This window comes from Panthera leo, chromosome D1 (genome assembly GCF_018350215.1).
Source record: "Panthera leo isolate Ple1 chromosome D1, P.leo_Ple1_pat1.1, whole genome shotgun sequence".
Classification (NCBI taxonomy): Eukaryota; Metazoa; Chordata; class Mammalia; order Carnivora; family Felidae; genus Panthera; species Panthera leo.
The window spans coordinates 106,128,160-106,154,579 of NC_056688.1; the positions used below are offsets into that span (position 1 = coordinate 106,128,160).

A 26,420-nucleotide genomic window follows, 5' to 3' on the forward strand; every position below is an offset into this window, starting at 1 on the left:
ACCCCTGCCTTCACCCTCTCCCAGCAGACACCTGGCCTGGGAAGCCCCAGGCCCTGCCCATCACGGAGGGCACCTACACCTGTTACCCCGGTGCCCGGGAGTCTGTGTCTCCCTCTGCGTGTGTGCCCCTGCCCATCTCCTTGCTCCCTTGCTCTCTGGGCCACTAGCCCAGCCCACGACTCCCACCAAGGAGGAAGTTCCTCCAACCTCATCACTCGAGCCCTCTCCTCCCTGTCAGCCCCTCACCACCATGGGGAGTTTTCTGCACCTCCACGTCCAGGGCATCCCCACTCCTACCCCACCAGCCAGCTGCCCACTGGCTTCTCCCATGACACCTTTCTCCACTTCTCTCCCGGCCATCGGCCATCGGTGCGCTGCTTCCTCCCACCCACCCCCCCAACTCCCCATCGAGCTCCAAGTTCTCACGTTCAGCGGGGAGGGAGATTCCCTCTTCCTCCCCTGACCCAGAGGGACTCTCCTCCTTGTGACGGGCCTGGGGCCAGGAGCACATTATCCAGCCCAAGTGCCCGCACCTGGCCACACAGCCAGGGAAGAGAGAGCCTTTACCCAGGACTGCTGGGACGAAGACACCAACTCCAAGGGTGGCACCCTCCGCGGGGCAGGGGTGGTGAAGAACAGTCCGTCTCCCCCTGGGGGAAGGTTATAGCCGGGAGGGCGCAGAAACTCCCCGACCACAGGCGAGCTCTCCACCCAGCGGTCAGGCCACGCTAGTGCAGGGGCGCAGGGCCAGGCCGGTCGGTTGGCTCTGCAGCCAAAGAGCCGCCCCCCATCCCAGCCAGGACACAAGCCGGGATCAGCTCCAGGCACTTCCCCTTCCCCTAGAACCTCCGCTCTGGCCCCCAGGGACAGGGCAGGATGCCCCTCCCTGACCAGCCATGTGCAGTGCCTCGTCCGGCATCACTCAGCCTTACTCCCAGAGCTATCCTCACTCTCCCGAGGGCCTCTGGATGCAAACTCCAGGGCCCAGAACCTGTCCAGGATGGAGAAACTGACTCCAGTGCTTATCTGCAGCCCCTCCAGCCCCTATGAAACCTCCACTACCCGGGCAGAGTCCCACTGCTGTCCCCTGCCCTAAAAGTCCCACAGGCAAGCAAAGTGACACATCCAGGGCCACCATGCATAGCCAGAGGGCCATCTGCTCACAGTTAGTAACACACACCTCCCCACTATGACATTAGTGGTCACTGGGACTCAAGGCCACAGTGAAACCTCCATGCTTGGGACGCAAGACCTCCAGCTACAACAGCCCAGCAGTCCCACAGGCGGGAAGTGAGGCCAGGGTGAGGAAGAGGGGCTCTCTCAAAACTCCTGTGTGCATACTCATTCCTGCTAAGCCCCACTGTGGCCCATCCACGCAGCCCCCACGCCAGGCATGGAAGAAAGCGACCTTGCTCCGGAAGGCCTGGGAGCCCAGCAGGGATGGGCAGAGACCAGGGACATGCCAGCTCCCCAGGGGGCCTGGATGAAGCCCATGGGGGACAAAGAAACACCAAAAGGCCCTAGACATTGGCCCCCACCCGACTGAAACCAGCACATTCTAAACCCTCCCCAGCAGCCGCCTGCCTTCCTCTCCTCGCGTGCACAGGGCATGCACAGGCTTACCACCTCCAGGGAGAGAAACCTGGGGGCGCTGGGGCGGGGGGGGGGGGGGGGGGGGTGGTAGGGAGAGCCAGCAGTGGGAGGGTTCCCATGAAGAGTAGGATTAGCTCTCCTGGTATGCCTGTCTGTCCCCAGGCGGTTCCCAAGTTCTGAGGAAGGTTAGTGACCACACCCCAGAGCCCCACACACCCCTCCACCCCCACAGCTTTGCCCCAACCTCTCAAACCAGCTGCTCAGGCTCTGGGTAGCATGCTCCACCAGGGCCTGCCAGCCAATTCCGAGCTGAGCCAAGGAATCCAGCCTGGCAATGCCTGGGCACCTCCACCCAGGGCCTCCCTGTTCAGGTGATCCCGGAGACCCCCATACCATTCCCTGCCCTTGTCTGCTGCTGGCCTTCCCCCACCCCCTCCCGTCTCCACGAGTCTCCCATGGTTTACTCTCTCTTGTCCCACCCTGGGCCCTGAACCTGTAGCCTCAGGACCCTGAACCAAGTCCGGCTGGTACGAGTCCTCAGCTCTGTGGGGTTAGCTCTTCAAGGAACTGCCCAGACCAGGACCCTGAGCCATTGCTAAGGGTCTCCATGTCAGCAGCACTAAGCCCCGCACGACTTACGTGGCTCCCTATGTGTCCTTGTTCAACGACCAGTGTCTCTGCATATAATCTCCTAACGACAAGACTTTACAGAGGGGCTGAGAACACCCCCTGATGCCCATTTCGAACCCTGCAGACCCTGTGTCCTCTGCTAGCCCAGTTTTCAAGATCCCAAGTCCTCTCCTACCCCGCCCCACCCCCACCTCCTTCCAACCACAGCTCACAGCTCAGAGCAAGGAAGTGCCCCCTAAGCCTGGGGTGCCCTTCTGCTCCCCACTCTGCACACTCTGCCTACCAAGGGCTGGCCCAACCCATCAATCCCTTTGGGCCAAGTAGAAGGAAGCTTCCCCATTCAGCTTCGGAAAGGAAGTGAGGGCCACACCCAGCTCCAGGGATTTCCCTCCTGGGGGGCAGCGGAGAGAGGAAAATGAAAGCGGACCCTGCTCCCCCGGTTTTGGGGCAGCATAGGTGTGGAGGCCTGAAAATGCCTTCCAAGGCATCTTCAATCTCCTCCTCTTTCCCGCCGCCCCCCCCCTCCCGTGCCTTCACCTGTCACTACAGCCCCACACTGTCACTATGCCTCACAACATCAACCCAGCCCCTACCAGTGCTGGGCAGCGCAAGGAAGGGCAGGTGAACCCTGTCATCGGAGGCTGGATTCTAAAGAAGGAACTGTTTCAAAACCAATTATTGGGAGCCCAGCGCTGTGCTGCGGACACAGAGGTAAATATCTAGTCCTTCTTCCTCCAAAACGCCAGGTCATTCTCCAAGGACCCCACTGCCATGGGATGATCCCACCCTGCCTTTCCACAAATCCACTACACAGAGCAGGGCTCTCAGCGGCCACCGCGCAAACTCCCTCGGGGCACCTCACCACCACCCCTCTGCAGCCACACCCAGTGAAAGGCGAGAGCACACACACCACGCACACAATTCTCCGTGGCCACGTTGTGGGTGCAGGCGCCCAACTAGAGCCCTGAGTTGCCCCCTCTGCCCACTCGGCTCCCCTCCCACGCAAGGGGGGCACAGCCAGGCCTGCTCAGACCCCACGTGTCCCTCGCGGCCAGCTCCGCCCAGGGCTGCGCCCCCACATCCCCGGCCCTGGCACTGCAGGGGGCGCCCAGCCCAGCCAGGGGAGGGCCAGGCCCTCACACACTGCACACCCTCTCCCTGCCTGGGAAAGCCTTACATAACACCGCTCTCCGAACACACCCTAAGCGCTCAGCCTTTCCAACTCCGTGGCAGGACCTCGTCCCCCAACCCTCTCTCCAAGAGCGCACCGCTGGAGTGGAGGGTCCAGAGAGCGCAGCGACGCCCTCCTCCTTACGCGGGGCCCCGCTCCTGCCCCCATCTCCCACACACAGCCCCTTCCCCTCCTCCCCTTTGCCCCTCACCACTCCTCCCCGAGTTCTGGTTTGAATTAGTCAGCGGCTCCAACCACCACATTCCTCAGGCTGCTGGCGCCGAGCCAGGCGCTGGGGCGGGGGCCATCCCGCCCCGACGAGTTTGGGAGTGGGGTGGGGGAGAGCGCACCGCCCCCGAAGGGGAAGGGGCGGGCCCGAGGGCCGGGCCGCCTCCCCGCCCCCCCCCCTCCCCGCCCACCCCAGTGCTGGAATCTCCCTAATTACGCCCCCCACCCCCACTCCCACCCTTCCCGCCGGGGGGCGCGCTGCAAACGTCCAGGCAGCGCCGCCCCGGAGGAGGCAGGGAGTCTTCTGGAGCCGGGAACGCGGAGCGGCCAGACTAGGGCGGGGCAGCTGGAGGGGGGCTGAGAAAGGGAGAGGCCGGTGGTACAGAACTGGGTGGGGCCGGGAGGACTCCGGACGCGAAGTTAGAGGCGGAGGTGTGGGGAGCGGGGAGGGACAGCGGAGGGGGCGCGGGAGCGCGGGGGCTCCGGGAGGGGCCAAGGGGCCGCGGCGGCGACCTCGGAAACTTCTCCAGTAAACACGGAATAGGAGCTACAGCAGTGCGCTGAGCCACCGCCCCAAAGAGAAGGAGGGGATGGGACAGGGGCCCCCGGACCAGGAACAGGGCTCCCTGCCGGGCAGTAGAACTAACAATCAGCCCTCGAGAGAAATAAGGACTGGAGCAAAGCGCGCTTCGGGGCGATTTTCCAACTTTGCCCAACTTGCGCCCCACCTCCGGAGGCGCAGTTCGGCTCCCAGGGCGCGACGCGACGCGACGCGTCGCCTGCCCGCGCGACCCGGGGTTGTCTAGCTTGCTCCACGCCGTTTGAATCCTCGCAGCGCGCCTGGCCCAAGAGGAAGCGCCCCAAACCCTGCAGCCCACCTCCCCTCGCGCGTTCGCGGAGTCCTGTTCCCGCGGCGCCGCGGTGCGCCCCGTGCCCCTACCTGCGCGCTCAGCCCCAGGGCACAGCCATAGCCCGCGCGGGGCCCCAGGTCGCGGTGCTGCGGCTGCTGCAGGCGGCGAGCCCCGGTCGGGGCGGGTCCGGCAGGGCGGGCGGTGCAGTCCCCGCGGCGGAGCTGCTCCGAGTGGCCGGGCCCCCGCGCGCGGAGGCGGCTCTTGTAACTCCGGCTCCGGCGGGCGGGTCTGCCCCGAGCAGTGGGGAGAGGGCGGGGCCGGGCGGGGCCGGACTGGGGCTGGGACTGGCGAGCGGGGGCCGACCCTACAAGGACCCGGGAGCGGGCTGCCGGGGTGGGGGTGGGGGGGCCACTGGGGGTCGCAGGGACGTGGGGGCGCCGCACGTCCGAGGGGCTGCCTTACCCTGCCCCCATCTAGTGCCCCCGGCCCTGGCGCGTGCCTGGATCTACCCCCAACGTATGCAGTGTGTGGTCTCTTCGGCCAGAAACTCCTCGAAGCTCCCCAAGGCTCATCCTCCCAGCTAGAACCGCGAATCAGCTCATTTTGCGGGAGCGGCTGGGGGGCTTGAGTGATTCGGCCGCGACCTCCAGCCTGGCGCGGACCTTTTGAGTTTTCTCTCAGCCCAGGAACCTACACTTCAAATTCCAGGCCCCTGTCTCCTCCTCACTCAGTTCCTGAGCTCCAGGCAGCCGCGCCCATTTCTCGCCTCGCCCCTTTCGGAGGGCCCCCAGCCCCTCCCCCCACAAAGCCGGTCTGAAGACGCTGGCCCCACCCCTGGAGTTAGGGTGCCCACGTGGAGTCACCAGGGCCTCACGCACCACGGTGCTGCTCCGGCCTCTGCAGCGACATGGGAGTCAGGCCGGCAGCCTCCCCCCCCCCCCCCCCCAACGTCTGCAGACTCCTTGCAGGCCGGAGCGCCCGCCTTTCCTCTACCTACCATTTCTTATCCGAGTCCCTCCCCCACCTCCCCACTTGGAAGGACGCTGTTTCCAGATTTACTGCGATTTCCCACAGCCACTTCTAACTCCATGAGATTTTATTAACCGCTTAATGATGGGGTGCAGGGGGGCCTTCTGGCGCTACGCAGTCCCCTTCCACCTCCCATTCTCTTCTCCCCCGACGACTCCTCTTATCCTTCCTCCTAGGCGGCCACCCACTACCCGCATCGAGGAAGCTTTCCTTCCTTCCCGAATGCTGAGGAAGGGAGACCCCAGGCTGGGGGGTCCAGGAGAAGACCTGGCTCCAGGCAGGAGCTCCCTCCCTCCTCGCTGCAAGATCATGAGTGGGCTAGGGCTGAGACCTGCGGTCCTGTCCTCTGAAATGGCAAACATGTTTACAGGCTAAAAATACCCAGCAGCCAACTCTGCTGCCAGCCCTGGGGGCTGTGTCCCAGGTCCAGTTACCAGCACAGGGTACAGGCGGTGGGGGAGGGAAGACATAGCAAAGGAGCCATAGCCGTGCAGACTCATACAATGGACACGGAAAGGTGGAGACACATGTGTAGACATTCAGACAGGCATCGACATGCAAAGACAGACAAAGCAGAGACTTGGGCACTAGCATTCTATGTCTGTGTCTATGTCTACTGTCTCTAACTTGCTCCTGTGTGCAAGAATGTTCTCTCTCTCTCTCTCTCTCTCTCTCTCTCACTCACACACACACACATACACACACGTAGATAGGGACTCAAACCCATGGCAGAGGCAGTCCCACCACACACATCACAAACACAGCCATAGACCCAGGATTTCTAAAGAAGCACCCTCTCCATTTTGTTCTGTACACCTTCCCTAGAACCTGCCTTATTTAAATGTTTGTTTATTCTTGAGAGAGTGTGAGCGGGGGAGGGGCAGAGAGAGGGGGCAGAGGATCAGAATTCAGCTCTGCGCTGACAGCCCGGAGCCCTATGAATGGGGCTGTCGAACTCACAAACCCTGAGATCATGACCTGAGCCAGAGGGAGGCTCAACCGACTGAGCCACCCAGGCGCCCCCCCCCAACCTGCCTTATTAAAAAAGAAAAGGGGGGGTGCCTGCGTGGCTCAGTTGGTAAGCGTCGGACTTCAGCTCAGATCACGATGTCACGGTTTGTGAGTTTGAGCCCCGAATCCTGCATCGGGCTCTGTGCTGACAGCTCAGAGCCTGGAACCTGCTTTGGATTCTGTGTCTCCCTCTCTCTCTGCCCCATCCCTATTCATGCTCTGTCTCTCTGTGTCTTAAAAAATAAATAAAACATTAAAAAAATTTTTTTTAAGTTTATATATATATATGTACACACACACATACATATGTATATATGTATACAAACTTTTCAACTTTGGGATGCTTTTAAAACACAAAAACCAAGAGCTACTATATTTCCTTTACCAATGGCTTTTAATTCATATTTCATTTTCAGAAACATTTATTCGGCTTTTCAAAAATGGACCAAGAATACAGATAAAGTGGCCCGTAAAGCTCCAAGTCAGATAATCCTTGTTGACATTTTTTAAATAAAATCAATGCCTCCATCTGGTGAAGAATGTAAACAATACAGAAAGGTAGGACAATAAAAAGTAAACATCTCCTTCCTCCCCTACTCAGGCCCTCTCCCCAAAAGTAACCTAACAGTGTACCAAAGGATATCTAACTTTATGAAATGAATCATCTGATTCCTTGAAAGTGCAAGTTTTCCCAGGACATATTTTTTTTTTAAATCTGTAATGTTTATTTTTGAGAGAGAGAGACAGAGCGTGAGTGGGGGAGGGGCAGAGAGAGAGGGAGACACAGAATCAGAAACAGGCTCCAGGCTCTGAGCTGTCAGCACAGAGCCCATCGCCGGGCTCAACCTCACAGACTGTGAGATCATGACCGAGTCGAAGTCGGACGTCCAACCGGCCAACCGACTGAGCCATCCAAGCGCCCCTACCCAGGACATATTTAAATGGGAGTGGGTTTACCTAGGTTTTCAGAAGGATAGCTCGGATGATTTGCCACAAAGACACAGGCGATCTGCAGAAGGGCTCTGGGAGTTTGGAGGGAGGGGCTGGAGCAGGAAAGGAACAGTGGGGGAAGGGTGCGGGTGTTGTGCCCTCACTGCAGCCTGGGCTCCGTCAGCCCCCCAGGAGTGAAAGAGCAGAGGCTAGTGTCCTGGGCTCCAGGCCAACTTATCTGCTGCATTGTTTGTTCTGGCCACCCTCTTGGTCAACAGAGAAGAAGCCAAGGAGGGGCTGGGTTTGGAGCAGCTATAGAGCAGGGGTTACTGTCCAGGTACTTCATTCAGAGGTAAGAGTGTCAAGATCCCTGGTGGGGGATGGTCCTGGGGACTGGCCGTTGCCCCGCTCCAAGCAGGAGTGTAGAGAATGGGGTAACCCAGACCCTTGCCCCGTACAAAGCCACGATCGTGCCTGCTGGAGCTGGGATTTCCTAGGCCAGCTTCCACAGCGCAGGGGAAGGGAAATATATTCAACAATTTTCAGTGATGTGATTGGAGACACACACACTCTTCTGGAAATTTCTGCCAACCCTTCTCCTTCTGCTCACGGCTGTGGCTCTCCCCCCGCCCCCCAAAGCTACTCTAATGGTGATTGTGTCTAATGCCACAGCAGGCACTATCATGTGTTAGCTCATTTAATCCTCACATGCTCTGGGAGGAATGGTCTGAGAGGGTTAGTGATTTACCTAAAGGCACAAAACCCTCAGAAGCAGGAGTCAAAACTCCCGCTGGCATCTAAGCTCCATGAGGGCAGGGAATTTTTTGTTCTTTGCTGTCTGTCCTGCGCCTAGAGCAGAGGCTGGCATATAACAGTCAATGAAGAACACTGTGTGGAATGAATGAGTGAAGGAAGGAATGAATGAATGAACCAACTGCAGGTACAACTGGCCCCACAGCCCTTGTTCTTTTCACAACAGCATCCTGAACCCCACACTTCCCTTCAAGGTCAACCTCAAGGGAGCAATCACTCCACTTACAGACCTCACGTGCAGCTACACAAACAGTTACTGTGTGTCCAACACAAGGCCAGGGGCCCACGGTGGGGGGGGGGGCGGTGCAGGGAATGGAGAACTTGACAGGATGCAATCCCTGCCCTCAAGGTGCTCTGTCCGGAAGGAAGTGTATTCTGAGTCCCCTGCAGATCCTATGCTTTGGGAAAATCGGACATTATCTTTTCGGCCAGGTCTTTTACACGGATACCTCACCCCCCCCCCCCCCCCCGGCACACAGATACACACACTATTTCTTTAGTTATAAGGATTCCTGCGGTGTCAACTTTGCAAAGAAAACCTGTATCTTCGGGGAGGCTTCAGATTCGTCTGTCAAATTAAGGGCTACTCAGGGATCTGGGAGGACTTGAGCCCTCCTGCTGGCACTCCCATCATCTTTCAGAGGCATCCCACACCACAGTCCTGCAGATTCACTGGCAGAGCTAGGTGAGTTCTAGGACTCGTCATCACTGGGATACCCCAGCTTCCCCAGAAGTTTTGCTCCCTCCCCGCAGGGGGTTCCCTGATGTGTACACACAGTGTGTGTGATGAACCTTGGGCTCCTCGGTTGCCAGGCGACGTGCCTCTGTTTGGTTCCTATTATGCCCATTTCCATAGCAACCACAAAGGGAGCTCTGTGGGCAGGCCCCTGGCCAGGGGATTCCCCTTCCCCTCCCTCCTCACCACAGTCCCCTTCTCTAAAATCAGTGTATTACAGGGAAGACAAGACGCCGACTGCTCAAAAAGTAATCATGGCTTTTAAACTGTGATCCCAGAAAGGAAGTGAAGTGTGCAATCTGTTTGCAGTCTCTTTGAAAGCAGACTCCCTGCCCCTCCCATGAGGGCCCTCTGGCGTGTCAGCCTTAGAAGCAGAGAAATGACTGTTACCCCTCCTTTGAGCCATCTGGGATCTCCCAGACCCCACCTCCACCCCATACACACACACCCGGAGCTTAGCATCTCTGCCAAACATCAGGCCCTTCCCTGTTCCCTTTTCACTGCTTCCCAATCTGTCTTCCCCAGAGAACAACAGACCTAGTGGGTGATTCTGGGATCCACACATTAGGTGCTCAGCAATCGTCAAACCCCAAACTCCTCACCCGCACTCAAAATCTGAAGTCAAGTATTCCGGCTCCGTTCAAATCCCAGCCTGTATTTAAACCCCGGACTTCAAATAAGGAGTTCCTGAATCACTCAGAGCAGACAGCGGGATACCGGAAACCCGCCCATTCCACTCGGTCCTAATTGAAATCTTCAGGCCAAAGCAGAACCCAAGTTAAAGCTGATTAGAGAACAAGAGACGGCAGGCAGGGCTCTGAGTGCAGACTCTGGGAGGAAAGAAGGCACAGAAAGACCTTCCAGGCAAGAGAAAGGGGACGAAGCGAGCAGGGAGAGAGGGACAGGTGGACATACCTGTCACTGCCTGATTCCAAGCACAGTCAGAGACAGCCTAGAGGGCCGGGGGACGTGTGGGTGTGCAGATGCGGGGAGAGCAAGAAGATATAGGAAATGTGGAGCCGAGATTAACGAAAACAGTGGCAAAGTATGATTGAATAGGCTGCAGAGGAGGGAGGTGGGGGGGGGGGGAGGAAAGGGGAGCTCAGAACTGAGCTGGGGACCCGGCAGTCTGACTGTAAGTAAACAGGAGCCCAGGGAGGGAGCTGGAATGAGCAGCCGACGCCCCAGCCAGCTCCCCTCCCCAGCAGGGAGCGGGGAGCAGGGAGGGAGGGGAACACCAGCCTCCTCTCCCCTTTTATGGAATCTGCCTTTCCGCCACCCTTTCCAACTTCCTCTGCCTTTCCCCCAGTTTGGGGGGTTGTGGGGGGGGGGGGGAAGAGACCAGCCGGGTTTCCCTCCCTCTTCTACTTAACACTTCCCAAGTCCAGTTGAAGGAGATCAGGCTGAGCCGTGAAGGAAAGGCCTAGGCTGCCCAGAGCCTGAGTCACCACATAGTTGAGGTTCCTGTCACTCGAAGTCCCGCCTCTGCTACACCCTGTGCCCTCTGCCCGCCCCAGGACTTGGAGCACCGGGGTTGACCTGCCCTGGGACTTGCTCCACTTCTATGCTTCTCGCTCAGCCAGGGCTGCTGGCGGCTTCGGATACCACCTTCTCTCTGCCTCCCAAACCGAGCGTGCATCCTTCTCTCCCTGCAGCTTTGGGGGGAAGCGCCCTCCTGCTCTTAGGAGCAAAAGTGACTCAGTGAGTGGCTTCGAGAACTGTGGAAAGGCTAGCATGCCCCCTTGATAAGTCACTTCCCCTCCCTGGGCTCATTTCCTCCTGGGTGAAATAAAGGGACGACTTGATGTGGTCTCCCCGGAAATCCCAATCCCGAATAAGGTACATTCTGGACGTCTGAGTCAAAGAGATAGAGTGTAAGCATTGAGGACGATGGGAGAAAGGCGTGTGTTTGCTAACCCCGTCCGTCCTAACCGGAGTGGGTGGCATGAGGCACAGGCACCACCACCACCATAGGGCAGCCAACACCCTAGGTGACTGGGTGATTCAGGCCCCACATAGAGGCGGACTGGCAGGAAAGCACCCCGTGGCTTCCCTGTGACTCAGGGGAAATGCAGAGCTCCCTGAAGAATGACTGCCCGGGGTCCGCTATAACCAACTCATCTCCCTTACACCTAGAAAGTTTCCGGTTGCATTGAAGGTCCCACTGCCTTTGATGGGCGCCCTAAGCTCATCATAATGCCTCCCTGGCCTACTCTACCCCTCCTACCTGGCCTTGGCAACCCCTCTTCCCTCGGCCTTCAACCCCATAGCCCTCCCGGCCCTGCCAGGTCCCCTCATTTACCCTTTGGCTCTGCCCATCCTCACTATCCACCCCCATCCCAGTGGAGCCAGCCAGATGATTGCAAAAGGGCTGAGCCAGCGGGAGAGGCCCTCACATGACAGCTGTTCCTGCTGCGGAGGGGAGGGGGCAGCTGGAAGTAGAGGGAAGCACATTCCATGGGAGATCCGATCAGAAATAGCCCCAAACCCTGACCATCCAGCCCCTGTTCTGCACATGGCCAGCCCATTGTGTAAACAAGGTAAGGTCAGTAGGCTTTCTTTGTAATCCTGAGGATATCAGGGAAACAGGGGGCAGGGGGAGGTTCCCAAAGGGGAGGGGGCCACAAGAATGAAAAGAGCCAAGGAACATCTAGAGATCCAGGGTCACCAAGGGCACTTTGGCCATTTCAGCAGGTCCCACCTGCCCATGGCGTTCTCTCTCTTATGAGACGTTCAGTGCTGGGGTCCGGCAGCGGCCATTACCACCATTCCACCCATCCCTTGGGCGCTGAAGCACTGGGACACCCCAGTAATTCCACTGGAGTAAAACAACAGCCTCCTCCGGGAGCCATGCCAGCCTGATTAGAGCAAACAGACAGGAGCAGGTGGGAGTTTCTCTAACCTTTCAGGAGTGCCTATATTTCAGCTCCCCGGCATTAGGGGAGGCAGAGAGGAGAGGGTGAGGACCCCAGAATTGCGCTCAAACACACAGAGGACCAGGCCAAGCTGGGGAAATTACCCTGCACTGTAGGTACAGCTTGGTGGGGAGAGGCAGGGAAGCCAGAGTCACCCAGGAAGACCCATTTGATTGTGTGGAGGGAAAGTTCTGGGTTCTGGGGACAAAGAGTGCTGGTTGCCATGAAAACCGACAGTATTAATTTCAGAAATGACTGGGTGGAGCCTCCGAAACACTTTATTCCTCTCCCTTCAACACTCTAGACCCTTCCCCCCACCTTTCAAAAGGGGAAGTGGCACATTGGGGCATGTGGGCAGCTGGTGGGATGGGCCTGACCCAGTGTGCCGAGCAGCTGTCCAGCTCCAGCTCAAACAGGACATGAAAAAAAAGAAGACAATCTAGGTCTTTCTTGGAAGAACTTTAAAGGCTTTCGACTTTTTAATAAGTGACTTGAGCAGAAGCGCCAACAAAGCTAAAATAAATAGCTGCTTATGACCAGTATCTACCAGTTACCAATGGGAACTACCTGAATACATACAGGCGTTCCCATTCACACTCGGGGCTCCGGCAAGATTTCATCTGCAGCAAGGGCGGGGATAGTATCATGCTGAGCGAAATAAGCCAGTCAGAGACAGACACATAGCATACGATTTCACTCCTATGTGGCCTTTAAGAAACAAAACAAACGAGCAAACAGAGAAGAGCGATAAACCAAGAAACAGACTTTGCTACGGAGAACCAACGGATGGTCACCAGAGGAGTGGAAGGTGGGGGGTTGGGTTGACACGGGGTTTGGGGACTAAGGAGCGCCCTGGTCTGATGAGCACCCCGCGATGATGTATGGAAGTGGTGAATCACTATACTGTGCACCTGAAACGAATGGGACACTGTAGGTCAACGAGACTGGAATTCAAGTGAAAGAAAAGATTTCGTCTGCGGTCAACTGCACCCTTGAGCCCCGACGACCCCTCTCTAGTTTCTCCACCTCCCTTTAGGGATGCTCTAAGGTTTTGCCCAGTAGGTGGATAAAACAGCTTCCTCGGTCCATCTTACCCTAGTTCTCCAGGAACACGCCCTGTTCTCAGCCCCGACCCACTGGCAACACCCCCTTCCCTTTCCTGCCCGGGACCTCGGCCCCCGCCGGCAGGCGCCGCACGGTGGGCGCCGGGATGCCAGTTCTAGGTGGTGCGCGGGTGGCGCGGGCCTGCTGCCCCGCGTGTCAGGAAGAGGGCCCGGCAGAGACGTCCCCCCTGGCGCGCAGGCGCTCAGGGGGCCGCCTCGGGCGAGCCGGGCGGGGCCGGGAAGAGCGGAGGAGCCGGGCCGAGCTCCAGCCAGCGCGGGGCCCTGGCCTGGATCGGGGAGGGAGGGCGAGAGTCCCGAGCCCGGGGAGCCCGGGGCGGTGCGGTGACTCAGGCCTCCCCGGGGCAGGGCGGGACCCGACCAACTCCAGATGGACCTCCCCTCTTTCCCGCCCCACATCTGCCGCTAGAAACTCCTGCCGTTAACCTCTTTCTTGCCCACCCCGGCGGGAAGGGGCCCTTCAGTTTCATCCCACTTTGGAGGCCAACAGCGAGAGCCACCCGAGGCCTCGACACCCTCCCTTCGAGCTGCCCACCCCACCTCCGCTTGTGGGTACTGGCCCTCCCCCAAGCGCAGGCCCGGCCTCATCCAACAACCTGGCCGCCCTTCTCTGCACCAAACCGCCAGAGTTTGGGGCACAGGAGGCAGGACGTGAGGATGAGTCACGCTTCCTGCAGTCGGAGAGAGGCTGGGTCCACCAGACCCACCCAGTCCACATGGGGTGCCAGGCCTGCGGCAGCCTGCGCTCTAACCCACCCTGCAGAACCCCCCCCTTTTCCACAGCGAGGCCCCGCTCCTGGGCCTCTTCTAAGTATTCAGCTCCTGGGAAGACAGGATACCGAGGCCCCACTCCGGGGCCTCTTCTGAGTAAATCTTCAGCTCCCGGGAAGACTGGGGGTACCGGGAAGCAGGGGAAGATGACACAAGTGAAGGCCCAGGAAGGTGTGGCGCGGAGGGAGTCTGACAGGTTCGGCAAGGCCCCAGCACCCAGCGCAGGGCCCAGCCCCACCAGCAACTAGCACTTGTAGATCCTAACCAAGAGCAGCCCGGGAATGCTCGGAAGCAAGACAGGTGGCAAGTTTGGATCCGACTCAAGAGGATCTGCCAGGGAGCAAACTGGAGCAAGAACCGACCCATCCTCACCCAGCTGGATTCCAGACCACAGCCCTGCTTGGCCCATTCTTCCCAGAACCCCCACTGGAGTCCAGGTCCCCAGCTAGATTACAGCCTTACCCTCTCCCAAGCTCCCAGACCCTGTCTGTACCTGGAAAGATCACCTTCTTCCTCTCCCGACCTAAGCCCTTCTTTCTCCCACTAAGGAGGTGGCAGAAAAAAAACAACAAAAAAACATAAAACCATAAACTAGAGACCAAAGGTTGAGTGGCGACTGTTTCTTCATATGCCTCAAAACACGAATCCAACTAGAGCTTTCCAGCTTCCCCTGAGCTGTTAACACACAGGGAGACCCTCAAAGCTCTTCAAAAAGAGAGTAGGAACAAGAACCTCTGAAAAGGGTGGAATAAAAATTAAGCTCAAAGGAGATAAAACAGTAACCACAGGTCTGAGCAGGGTTTTCAGATGGCAATCATGACTACTCTACATTCCAGGAAGCAGCAGGGCACATTAAGAGCACGGGCGTCAATGACACCCACTGCGTTCAAAATCCTGTCTCCACGGGCAAGTCACTTAAATCTCCGAAGCCCACTTCCTTGTTAGAGAGTAGAAATACCCCAGGGGTGCCTGCGTGGCTCAGTCGGTTAAGCGTCCGACTTCCTTCGGCTCAGGTGGTATCTCACGGTTCATGGGTTCGAGCCCCGCGTCAGACTGTGCCGACAGCCCAGAGGCGGGGGCCTGCTTCAGATTCTGTGTCTCCTTCTCTCTCTGCCCCTCCCCGACTTGTGCGTGCACCTGCACGTGTGCAGCCTCTCGCTCTCAAAAATAAACCAAAAAAAAAAAAAAAACAAAAACAAAACCACCCCATAGATGATCCACAGCCAGGTTAGGGCCAAGAGGGCCAGTGCCTGTTGTTGAGTACTCTGTGCCTGTATTCCCACTTGTCTGAAGAATTTAAACTATGACCCTTGGATGCCACCACCTACCTACCTTCCAGGGCATCTGTGAGAAATAACGCGAAGTTCCTTGACACTGTGCACTACTGTAGGTTAGTTCTTAGCACCATTTGCAGGCACTCTCTCCCTTCACTGGGGAAGGTCTGCAATCTGGTCCTCAAGAATTAGGTAGCTACTTGGGGCGCCTGGGTGGCTCAGTTACGAGTCCCACTTCGGCTCAGGTCATGATCCCCCAGTTTGGGAGTTCGAGCCCCAAGGTGAGGCTCTGTGATGATAGCATGGAGCCCGGAGCCTGCGTCAGATTCTGTCTCCCCCTCTCTGCCCCTCCCCTGCTCACACTCTCTTAAAAATAATAATAATAATGATAATAATAATAATAATAATAATCAATAAGGTGGCTACAAAACTCCATGTCCCTACCCACCCTAACTATACCCAGTCTTTCCCAGCTAGGCTAGCAGTCGGTCATCATGGTAGAGGCAGCGTGAATGAAGTCAAAACTGAGCAGAGGCCTCTCTTTCTGCTCTTCCGAAGACTTCTCTCCTGCAAAGGGAGGTACCGCAGGCCCATAAAATACCCTGCTTTAACGTATACTAGTCCCCTTGGAAGAAGCCATCACTCACAAAGGAGGCAGGACAGGTAAGGGTTCAATGTTCAGTTTCCTTTAATGACCCCCATCTCCCTGAAGGGCAGGTGCAGGCAGCTAGGTGACGGCAAGAGATGTTCACTTGAAGATCTTGCCCTGATTGAAGGCTTTGCCCACGTGCTGGAAGGCCCCCTCCCAGGAAAAGTACTCTCGAACCAGCGTCTGGGCCTCCTCACTGCCAGGATCCAGTTTCCGCCACGTATAGGACTCGTAGTCCACCTGCCAATCTGGACTCAGCTGGGGAAAAAAAGGCCAGGTTGAGAAGCATGTGGTCAGGTTATCAGATACTGTCCCACACCTGTTCCAGCTCATGTGTTCCAGCTCAGACACATGTCATCAGCTCCTAAAACTCCTGTGACTGTGACGGCTCCTTCCTGTACATGTTCCTTGAACTCTCCTGAATGCCTAAAAGGCACAGGAATAAAAGTGTGTCTCCCATACCCTTGCCCCACCCTCAAGAGACAGACTCCTCCCCTACAACTTTCCTCACCGGAAAGGCAAGCTCCTGGCCTCGGAAGACCCAGACTCCAGAAATGGAGCTGCTATTGTTGGTTCCAAAGAGGATGACACTGGCAAAGGCATTCTTCCTCAGCTTGTCCAACCGCTGGAACATTCCTGAAGGGGTGAGAGAGAACACGCTGCCTTTAGGATCACATCACCCACTACCTTGTCCTCCCTTCTTCCTAGACCCACCCTCTGCTCACCGGTGATGAGGTTGCAGCTCATGAAGGTCTGGGTGAGCTCTTCGGGGAAGCGGTACTCGGAGTACCACAGAGACCAGCCATCCTTATCAAAATGCTCCCAAAAGTACGGCAGCGCCACAGAGAGGGTGTCCTCGTTGGAGTATTTGCGCTTGAATTCGTCCAACACGAAGGTACTGAGTGGAGGGAAAAAGCAAGGTCAATGTGGAGGTCCTACTGAGGCAACCAAGGGCGGTCAGGCTAAAAAAGAAGCTAAGGGCAATTTTCACTTAAAATGTACTGGTTTAAAGAGGTCACTGGACTGGCAAACGGGTACAGCCTTACGAGGGAAGAGAGCTAAAGGGGTACGAACAAGGGGTCTAGGGCACTCCTTTGCTCCCTGCCTAAATCGGCTGGGATTGAGGAGGGCGGGACCTGCTGGGGGGCGGGGCGCGCCGGAAGGAGGCAGCCCCAAGAAAGGCACAGGGAACTGCTGCCCCTGGCGGAGACCTAGAATGAACACTCCCTTTTCTTCCTGGCAGGCCCCTGGGGGAGGGGGGGTGCTTTCCCATTGAGTCACACTTAAAAACTGACTCACCCAACTTTCTTCCCCCACCGTTGGCCTCTTCAGGTTACATACACTACAATGTGACAGCAATGTAAGCAGTGAACATCTTCAAAGGGACTCCACCCCAGACCTTACACCCGTGGCCTTAGTCACTCTGCCCAGGAACAAGTCCGGATGCTGAAAAGCCCTTAGGTTCAGATTATTTTTGAAGCGATCTGGCTCAGATCTGGCACACTGAGCAGAGAAGGCTCTGCCGCTACAGAGAGGTCCCTCTTCTCACGGTAGCAGTTCTACTTCTTTTCTTTGCAGTTATAAAACCCACGATGCCAGCAAACAAGACAACTAATATTTTTATACACTTGCCACTGGTGACTTTCCAAAGATGACGTATGTAGTTTTGTGCCTTCTACAATTTATTAATTTGATACTATATCACTCTATATCTGTATCTTTTTACAAATGTTTTAATGGCTGGAGCGCCTGGGTGGCTCAGATGGTTAAGCATCTGACTTGGTTTCGACTGAGGTCATGATCTCACAGTTCGTAGGTTCGAGCCCCGCGTTAGAGTCCCGCTATCAGCACAGAGCCTCCTTGGGCTTGTCTCCCTCTCTCTGCCCCTCTTCCCGCTCGTGCTCTATCACTATCTTTCAAAATAAATACACAAAAAAATTATTTAAAAAAAAAAGCCCTTACTAAATGTTTCATTGGTCCAATTATTCACTAACATAAATAACAGTAACAAACCCTGGAGTTAGAAACCATTAAGTGGTACGGATCTGCCCACTGTTGCATTGCAGCAAAGTAGAGGCTGGACTTCAACCCTGGGTCCTATGTTCCTTCCCAAATACCCATCAGAGGCCTCCTCTGAGGAGCTTCCATCTCAACCACCCAAAAAAGGGACTGGGGATTTTTTTCTTCACACCTTCCCAAACTGTTGGAACCTTCTAATTTGTGACCACGTTGCATCCATTTCTCAACCAAATGACCACAGGCTCTCAACAGCTCCTGGAACAAGTTGAGCTGGAAGGCCTTAAAAGGACTAGAACTAACTCGAGACAAATAGTATTCATCTTTGAAGACATAACCTTGGTGATCTTAAAAATCCAGGGGAGGGGCACCTGGGTAGCTCAGTTAAGCGTCCAACTCTCGATTTCGGCTCAGGTCACCATCTCACTGTTTGGGAGATCGAACTCTGGGGGTCCGTGGGGCTGCTTGGGATTCTCGCTCTGTCTCCACCCCTACCCCGCTCGAGCTCATGCTCACGTGTGTGCACACACACGTGGACATGTTCCCGCGCTCTCTCAACAAAAAAAAAAAAAAAAAAAAAAAAAAAATCCGGGGGAAAAATCATCTAGGTAGGCAGCCCAGTAGAGCGTCATGGCAATACAACAAATTGGTATTAACCAACATTCCCCAAAAGAAGAAATGCAAAGTTTAAAGATTTTCAGTTTATTGATTTGTTTTCTGCCCAGAGTATACAGACCTAATATATGTGAAAATCTCTAAAAATTAACGGTGTCTATGTTATAACAGCATATGTAATTCGGGTTAGTTATCAGCGCATACTCACACACGCCCAGCCAAAAAGCCTATTCAACTCTTGACCTGCCCCTGTGCTAAGTTCAAAGTACGTCACTTCGGTTCAAAAAGAGATACATCTGTGAAGAACAGCTGCACCCGAAACCTTCCTTGGTCTTGTATGAGCTGCTAAGCCTAAGAGCTACACTCCAAGTTTCTCCCCAAACGGGGAAACAGCAGCTCCTAACGGTGACCACCCAGCACTAGGATGCTCGTCATTTAGAAGTCTCCACGCTCCTATCGTACCCTCCAGCAGCGTGCACCTTCATGCTGGGTTAACCCATAAAAAACCATTACAGGGCGCCTGAGTGGCTCAGTCGCTTAAGTGTCCGACTCTTGATTTCGGCTCAGGTCATGATCTCACAGTCTGTGGGTTCGAGCCCCACACTGGGCTCTGCGCTGCCAGCACGGGCTGCTTGGCATTGAGTCTCTCGCTCTCCCTCTGTCCCGTCCCTCCCCCGCTAGCACTCCCTCTCTCAAAATAAGTAAACATAAAAATAATAAAAGAAAGAAAAGAAAACCAGTACAAAATAAGGGAGGCTGAACCCTGTTAAACACTAACAGAACTACTGAAAGGCCAGACAGCTTCGGGAAAGGCAGAGTGAGCAGGTGAGAAAAGCAGGGAAAAACAAGAACTACATATGTGAAGTGGCTACGGACAAGACCAGTATCATAACGCTTGCAATTTTTTTGAGAGAGAGAGAGAGAGAGAGAGAGAACGCGCGAGCAGCATGCGTGCAAGGGGCAGGGAGCAGAGGGAGATAGAGAATCCCAAGCAGGCTCCGTGCTCAGCGAGGAGCCCAACATGGGGCTCGATCCCACGACCCTGGGATCATGACCTGAGGTGAAATCAAGAGTCAGATGCTCAGCCAACTGAGCCACCCAGGCACCTCATAAGGCCTGCAATTCTAATGAATGACCTAGGGCAGTGACTGAGAACTTGAGTTTGGAGAAGCGGGCAAGTAGTAGATGTCCACCATTTTCACCCGAAAGTTTCCTCTGACTGCGTTTTCTTCCAAGAACCCCAACCTTTACTGAAACGGTTGGAAGTGGGTGGGGTGACGACCATCCCATCTATTTCTTTCTCCTTGAGGGGTTTAACTCCTCCCCAAAAATGAACCAGACAGGCACTATGGAGCCATGGTCACCTTCCTTTTTCTCAGTAAGAATTTTTACATTGTCTGTTCATCCAAACAGTAAAAATAACAATCAAACGACACTGACCTGGTGTCACGGCTTCAGAGCCAGCCCAGCAGGGCAGACGTGAGGCTCTCTGTATCCTCTCCCTGTTAGCTCTGGGGGCTCTCAAATCTGACTGAGCATGTTCAAGACCACTTTACCTCCACACCCAATGCTGTGCCCCGTCTATTTGCTAGAGAGGGAGTTCTTATCTTTTTCCCAAACGTAAGAAACGTACTTAGAATCTGCCTTCCACTTTTAAAATGGACCCAGTTCTTGGGGCGCCTGGGTGGCTCAGTCAGTTAAGCGTCTGACTTTGGCTCAGGTCATGATCTCGTGGTTCTTGAGTTCGGGCCCCGCGTCAGGCTCTGTGCTGACAGCTCAGTCTGGAACCTGCTTCGGATTCTGTCTCCCTCTCCCCTCCCTCGCTCCCTAAGATAACGTTAAAAAAAATTTATAAAATTCACCCAATTCTTGAGAATAAACTCAGAAGTTGCTTTACTTGCAAACAAACATCCTTCACTCCTGCACGGACACCCTAAAACTCTGGGCCCTTGCTGTGTAAGGGGAACACGCACAGGGACACACTGGCCTTCCTGGGTCCCTAACTCTCCAGTATCCTTACCTCTTGGGCAAGTGAGCAAAGGGGTCCTTGGCCTTCGGCTCCGCAGCCAGCGCCTGCTCACATTCATCCATCTCCTCCTCGGGAGCAGGAGCAGCGGCCTTTTTCTCCTCTTTCCGCTCAGCCTGGGGCTTCTGCTTCTCTTCCCGAGAACCTTTCTCTTTCCTTGGGGTGTCCTTTTTAGGCTGGCTCTCTGCAAACTTTTTAGCTGGTACAGAGGAAGGGAGAGAATTCAATGTCCTGCCTCTTTCCATGTGCCTCTAAAGCCAGGCAGTGAGCAGGGTAACAGAGGAAAACTGCTGGGTGGGACTACGAAGGGGCCCAGGCCCTGCGCTGCCATCAGTTCCCCATACGTCCCCAAGCCAAGAACACGACCCTCGGCAACAAACACGCACCACTGTTGCTAGACGTGAATACGAACAAGGGAGGGTACGTATGCTTATGAAACAAGTTTCCTGAAATATCGGTCACTATGTGGGATACCCTACATTCTGTGGGTCCACATAACCCAAAAGCCTGATGGAACATCAAAGGGTTGAGACTGAATGAACCAGCCCCTGCGTCAGGTCGCACGGCTCTTCCCCCTGCTCCGACCTACCGTCAAACTGGGCCATCTTCTCACAGAGTTTCACCTCCCCCAAGACAGCTCGGAACTGGGGCTGGTTGATGCAGGTGAGGAACCAGCGGTTGGTATTAGGGAAGGCCTGGCGGAAAGACGGCTCCAGGACCTGTCAGAACAGAAGGGTGGAAACCGAGTCAGTGGAGAGAAAGGTCCCGAAGAGTGTCAAGCCAGAGACCCTTGTTTCTTTCTAGATCAAAGCTCCACCTTCCTCTCAAGCCCCCAGATGGCAGCTCCCTAGAGTCCCCTCTTACCTGGGGGGCTACTTCCTGCTCACCTTCCTCTTTTTCACAGTACAGTCCAATTTAACGGGTGCTTGATCCCACCCCTCATTTACTACAAATCTACCTAGCACAAATGTTTACACGGCACATGACTCCTTTTTTTTTTTTTTTTTTTTTTATTAAAGCTTATTTATTTTGAGAGGGAGCAAGAGAGAGGAACTAGCAAGGGAGGGGCAGAGAAAGAGGGAGTGAGAGAATCCTAAGCAGGCTCTGCACTGAGAGCAGGAGGGCTGGAACTCACAAACCAAACTCATGAACCAAGAGATCATGACCTGAGCAAAAACTAAGAGTCAAGATAATAATAACAACAACAACAACAACAACAAAGAAACCTAAGAGTCAGACACTTAACAAAAACTGAGCCACCCAGGCGCCCCCGGCACCTTACTTCTTTTACAAAGCCAATTCACACCAACATATTCCAATCTTCAATAAATTTTTTTAAAAAAAGGAAAGGAAGAAAGGGAAAGAAGGGAAGGAAGGTAGGTAGGTGGAGGGGGGGAGGGGAAGATGCCTGGGTGGCTCAAATGGGTGAGCAACTGACTTTGGCTGAGGTCATGATCTTCTGGTTTGTGGGTTCAAGCCCCGCATAGTTCTTGCTGACAGCTCAGAGCCTGGAGCCTGCTTCGGATCCTGTGTCTCTGTCTCTCTGCTCCTCCCCCACTCATGCCGTGTGTGTGTGTGTGTGTGTGTGTGTGTGTGTGTGTGTGTGTCTCTCTCTCTCTCTCTCTCAAAAATAAACAAAAAAAAGGTGGGGCGCCTGGGTGGCTCAATCAGTTGGGAATTGAGCTTCCCAGCTTCGGCTCAGGTCATGATCTCACAGTGTGTGAGTTCGAGCCCCGCGTCGGGCTCTGTGCTGACAGCTCAGAGCCTGGAGCCTGCTTCAGATCCTGTGTCTCCCTCCCTATCTCTAAGTAAAAAACATTTAAAAAATTTAAAAAAAAAAAAAAAAAAAAAAAAAAAAAAAAAAAGCGCAGACACACAGAGCTATCAATTACTCGTTTTGCCAAATAAATAAGATTAACAAATACCATCTATGTTAACCACACGATCCAAACTTCAGAAACTAAAGAATGTTCAGTAACAAAAATAAGTAAATAAAAATTCAAAAGCAAAAAAGTATTTCAATACATTACACGGTCCCTTAAACTAAACTCAGCTTCATAAACCAACTCATTTACCATCTTGTAGCTTGCTAAGACCAGAGGGAAAGTGACCTTGGCACAGAGACAGAGCACAGCAGCCAGCAGTGTTGGTTCTGCAGTGCTGGGTTCAAATCCTTCACCATTTATCAGCTACGTGCCCTTGGACCAGGTGCGAATTTCTCCTCACCCGCACAGCAGAGCAAGACTAAGATGATGCCTGCGAGGCCCCTGGCACCATGTCTGACACAAAGTAGGTGCTTTTTTTCTTTACAGTTACCACACTACTGCTCTGGACCAGCGTCAGTCCGAGAGCTGCTGCTCGGGACCCAGCAACATGTCATTTTCTTTGACCTGATAACCTCAGAGTAATTACTACCACCCTGGTTTTATAGCTTACAGAGAAAAAAGGACTAAATGAATTCTCAGTCGCTCTCACTCACCTCTACCTACAACTTGTAAGTAACGAAGCCAAGAACCGAACCTAATTCTGCCTCCACAAGATCTTCTTGATGAAGCGACCAGCTCTGTCTTTACAACCAAGCACAGCTGGCTTTCCCAAGAAATATGGAAACAAAACGAAACATCTTAGCTGCCACAGAGAAATCAGGACAACAGAACATCACCAGACTTCTCAGAAAGGGGAAAAGCAGCATGGTACTCAAATCTGGAATTCCTAGAGTCGAGCTGTTACCTGAAATGACTCATCAGACTCATCCCTTAATTTCTAACCCCACCTACCCTCTGCCGACCCAGATTCTTTATAAACGTCACCTGTTTATAGAGCCACAACAGAGTGCAGACAACTGTGATGTCAGCCAGTGTCACACGTTCGCCCACCAGGAAAGTCCTCGTCTTCAGGTGAGCATCCAGCAGCCCCAGAATTCGCCTCACCTCCTCCTTTGCATTCTCTGTGGCCTATTGATTTCAAACGACCAAACTTAATAGTGGGTAACCCCCCCCTTCCCTGCTCCCCTCCCCCAACGATCGAACTAAGATAACTATTTCACTTACTAAGTTCTGGCTCATCCCCAACCCTTTTGCAATGGAGTCAGACTCTAGGATCACTCCAAATGTTATCAGACATTGAAGCTCTCGATGTCAAATTTCTTCACGGTGCAGTCTGGCTTAATTTCCCACTACACTGACCACAGTCCTGTATTTTTGGATTTGAGAAGGAACCTCAGAGGTCACCCGGTTTAACCACCCTCCTGCCACTGGGTATAGCTTTTCTACAGCAGGAATCTCACTCATGACAGGCACCACCTCCACTGGGTCTATGTGACAAAACAACCCGGATACCATCAACAGCCCAGTGCTCCAAACTCACGCCCAAGAGATTAGGTCTTTTATCATCCGTATGTTCTCAGCGTCTCCTCTCCTCAATCTATTTAATTCCTTACTCCCGACACTCAGGAGCTGATGCCAGCCCTGCCCCCGGCTTCTCCCCCAGTTCCAAGGCTTACCTGCTTGTTGTGGTGCATGATGCCCAAGGTCGGGAACACCCAGGTGCTGGCTGGGGGCACTATGTCGCTATCAGCAAAGCTCACCCACTGCACCACCTGGGCTGCGGCCTCAGGAGTACTTCCCCGCAGCTCCTCATTGCTCACTGCAGAGGCAGAGCACAAAGGTCAGAACTTTGGGGTCATGCCAACACCAATCCAAGCCCATGAACATGCCTCTCCTGTCACTCCAGCTCACCCTTATCCTCTCCTACCTCCTTCATTCCAGATCTTCCCATTCCCACTCCCACCGCAAATTACCATAGTAGGCAATGGCGTTGCTCTCGAACACACAGAATCCATCGTCACCCTCAAATGCTGGAACCTGGGATAAAACAGTCAAGGAGGGGTGGGATGAAAAATAAAAAGTAAGTAAAGTACACAGTAATTTCTCACTAGCCAATCCCAGGCCCTAGAGTCGTTTGGGATGAAAGTTCTTTTCTAAGGCTGATGATCCTTACTAAGCAACTACTGACACGAACTACTGATATTATTGGAAACCCCGGCACCAAAAATATTTAAGTTACCTGGTATCCCTGGTATCTGAACTCACATGGAAAACCCAAAGATTTAGATATTATCAAACACTTCTGTAAAATCCCTCAATCAAATAGGCAAAAGACCAGAAACTAAATGTTGTCTCTTTTCTCCATATTCTTGAAAGCAGGGCGGTACTCCCCACACTACACGGATCTCTTCTCTGTTTAGTATGGTTAGTTACCCATCTCTAAAAGCCCCTCGGTCAGCTCATGGCAGATACCGGATACATTTGCACTAAAAACAGTCAAAACTCATTCTCTCTCCCACGAATAAAGAAACCTGTGAATTTTACAACAGGTCACTGAACAGGCTCTGCGTTATTCCCAACTATGTGCAAATACACACTTGTCTCAAAATGAAAAATTTTTTAAGTCAATGCAATGTGAAAAAAACAAATAAATTGTAATATGGAAAGCGCCCTTTTAAAGATGGAGGCCATCTTCAGGCCTCCTTGGGTTCTCAGGACCGGAGACCCCTCTCCACCGTCCTACTCACCTTGCCGGCAGGAAATTTACGGAGAAATTCAGGTGTGCGGTTGGTCTGGCCAAAGTGGAAGTGGGGTGGTGCGGAGAGCACGCGGACCTGAGCCCCGCTGTACTGAGCAGCAATGAGAGCCTTGAAGGCCCTCCAGTTTTCAGGATATGTGTACAGGGTCTGTGGGGGGAGGGGAAGATGGAGACTATTAACGACAGAAGGGTCTCAGTTCTAAATGTCACCTCCAGGGATAAATTCCCTGAGTTATTCCCAACCCGTTCAACTCCCTCTGGTAAACCAAATTCTCTTCTATGTGTCATGTGTAATCAGAGTCCTCTGAAATACCGGGGACAGAACTACACACCAACTGCTAAATAAAGCTTGTTGACAGGGTTGACCTTCCCTAAGGACAGCTCTAGAAGCACTCTCATCCCCTCAAATGTATCTTCAAGAAACCCAGAACTTCCAGCACCGCAGACTCCACCTGCCGACAAACAGACACTCCTCCTTTCCCTGGTTTCATTCATTGATGGTTGGCGAGTACCTGCCTACTCCACCGCTGAGCCGCTCATCCCTTTAAAGCACCATCACTGTTTATCACACACACCGACCGTTTCCAAGTTCCCTTCAGAACAGCCAGGCGAAACCGAATGGCATCCTCTCCTCCCAAATCAACTCGGTCTCCCCAAAAGCCCGTTCCCTCTTGTCACGCTAACGTCCCCCCCACCCCCGCCCGTCCCGTCCCGCAGTGAGTTCCCTGGCAGTAGCTTCTCCTTCTCTTAGTCCTTCTCTTAACGGTCCAGCTGGGCTGACTCCACCGTCCGGGGATTCCTCTCACTCTCCAACCTCCCCGATGATGAACCCTTAACCGGAGACAGCCGTACCTGCCCACAAAGACCCTCGTCTTAACCCAGTCCCTGCTGGTGCCCCACAAAACGGTCACAAAAGTTGTCAACCTGCCCGGATACCATGTCTCGAAGCGGCAGTGAACCCAAACCCTCTTCTCAGGCCCCAGACGGCCAGGATCTGACATCTCTTTTCTCCACTACCCCAAACCCTTCCACCTCTCTGGCCTCCGAGAGCCCCAGCCTCAGTTCCCCTCCGGGGCCTGGAAGCCTTGCTCTCCCAACAGTACGATCTCTAGACCCCCCACCAGTTCCCCACTCGGCTCCAGAACTCCTCTGACCCCGGAGGGCCCCACTCGGGCAGAGGATGGCGTCGGATACCGTGACCTGGATCGCCAGAGCCGGCAAACTTACCCCAGCCGCCATGGTGATTCCGCAGAGAAAGGGGGTGGGGCTCTCGGCGCTGCCGCAAAGTAAGCCGTCCGGGAGAGAAGGGGGGGGAAGGGGAGAGCCGTGGAGAAACAGCAGCCGCAAAGCGAGGACGGCATAGAAGGCATACGCACGACAGTTCGGTATCCCGCGGCGCCGAATTGGGAAAAGAGAGGGGTGGGGCCTGCCGGCCTGCGCGGAAAAGCCCGCGCCTG

The 26,420-nt window shown here is 54.6% G+C and overlaps 2 protein-coding genes across 4 annotated transcripts in view; both read right to left on the minus strand.

Moving 5' to 3' along the window:
• The window catches only part of AHNAK (AHNAK nucleoprotein), a 30,773-nt gene extending 26,056 nt beyond the window's left edge, over positions 1-4,717 (minus strand). For all 3 annotated transcript variants that reach the window (XM_042907090.1, XM_042907091.1, XM_042907088.1), the window contains exon 1: positions 4,563-4,717. The gene's annotated coding sequence lies outside the window, so the exon portion shown is untranslated. The remainder of the gene's footprint in view (positions 1-4,562) is intronic.
• Positions 4,718-15,743: 11,026 nt separating this feature from the next.
• Positions 15,744-26,298, minus strand: EEF1G (eukaryotic translation elongation factor 1 gamma). The gene is made up of 10 exons (XM_042904983.1): positions 26,191-26,298; positions 24,953-25,111; positions 24,179-24,242; positions 23,882-24,024; positions 23,190-23,333; positions 20,969-21,098; positions 20,374-20,578; positions 16,448-16,620; positions 16,234-16,358; positions 15,744-15,980 (listed from the first exon to the last, which is right to left on the minus strand). The coding sequence occupies exons 1-10, from the start codon at positions 26,200-26,202 to the stop codon at positions 15,822-15,824; spliced, it is 1,314 nt and encodes a 437-aa protein (XP_042760917.1). The 5' UTR covers positions 26,203-26,298; the 3' UTR covers positions 15,744-15,821.
• Positions 26,299-26,420: the final 122 nt, after the last annotated feature.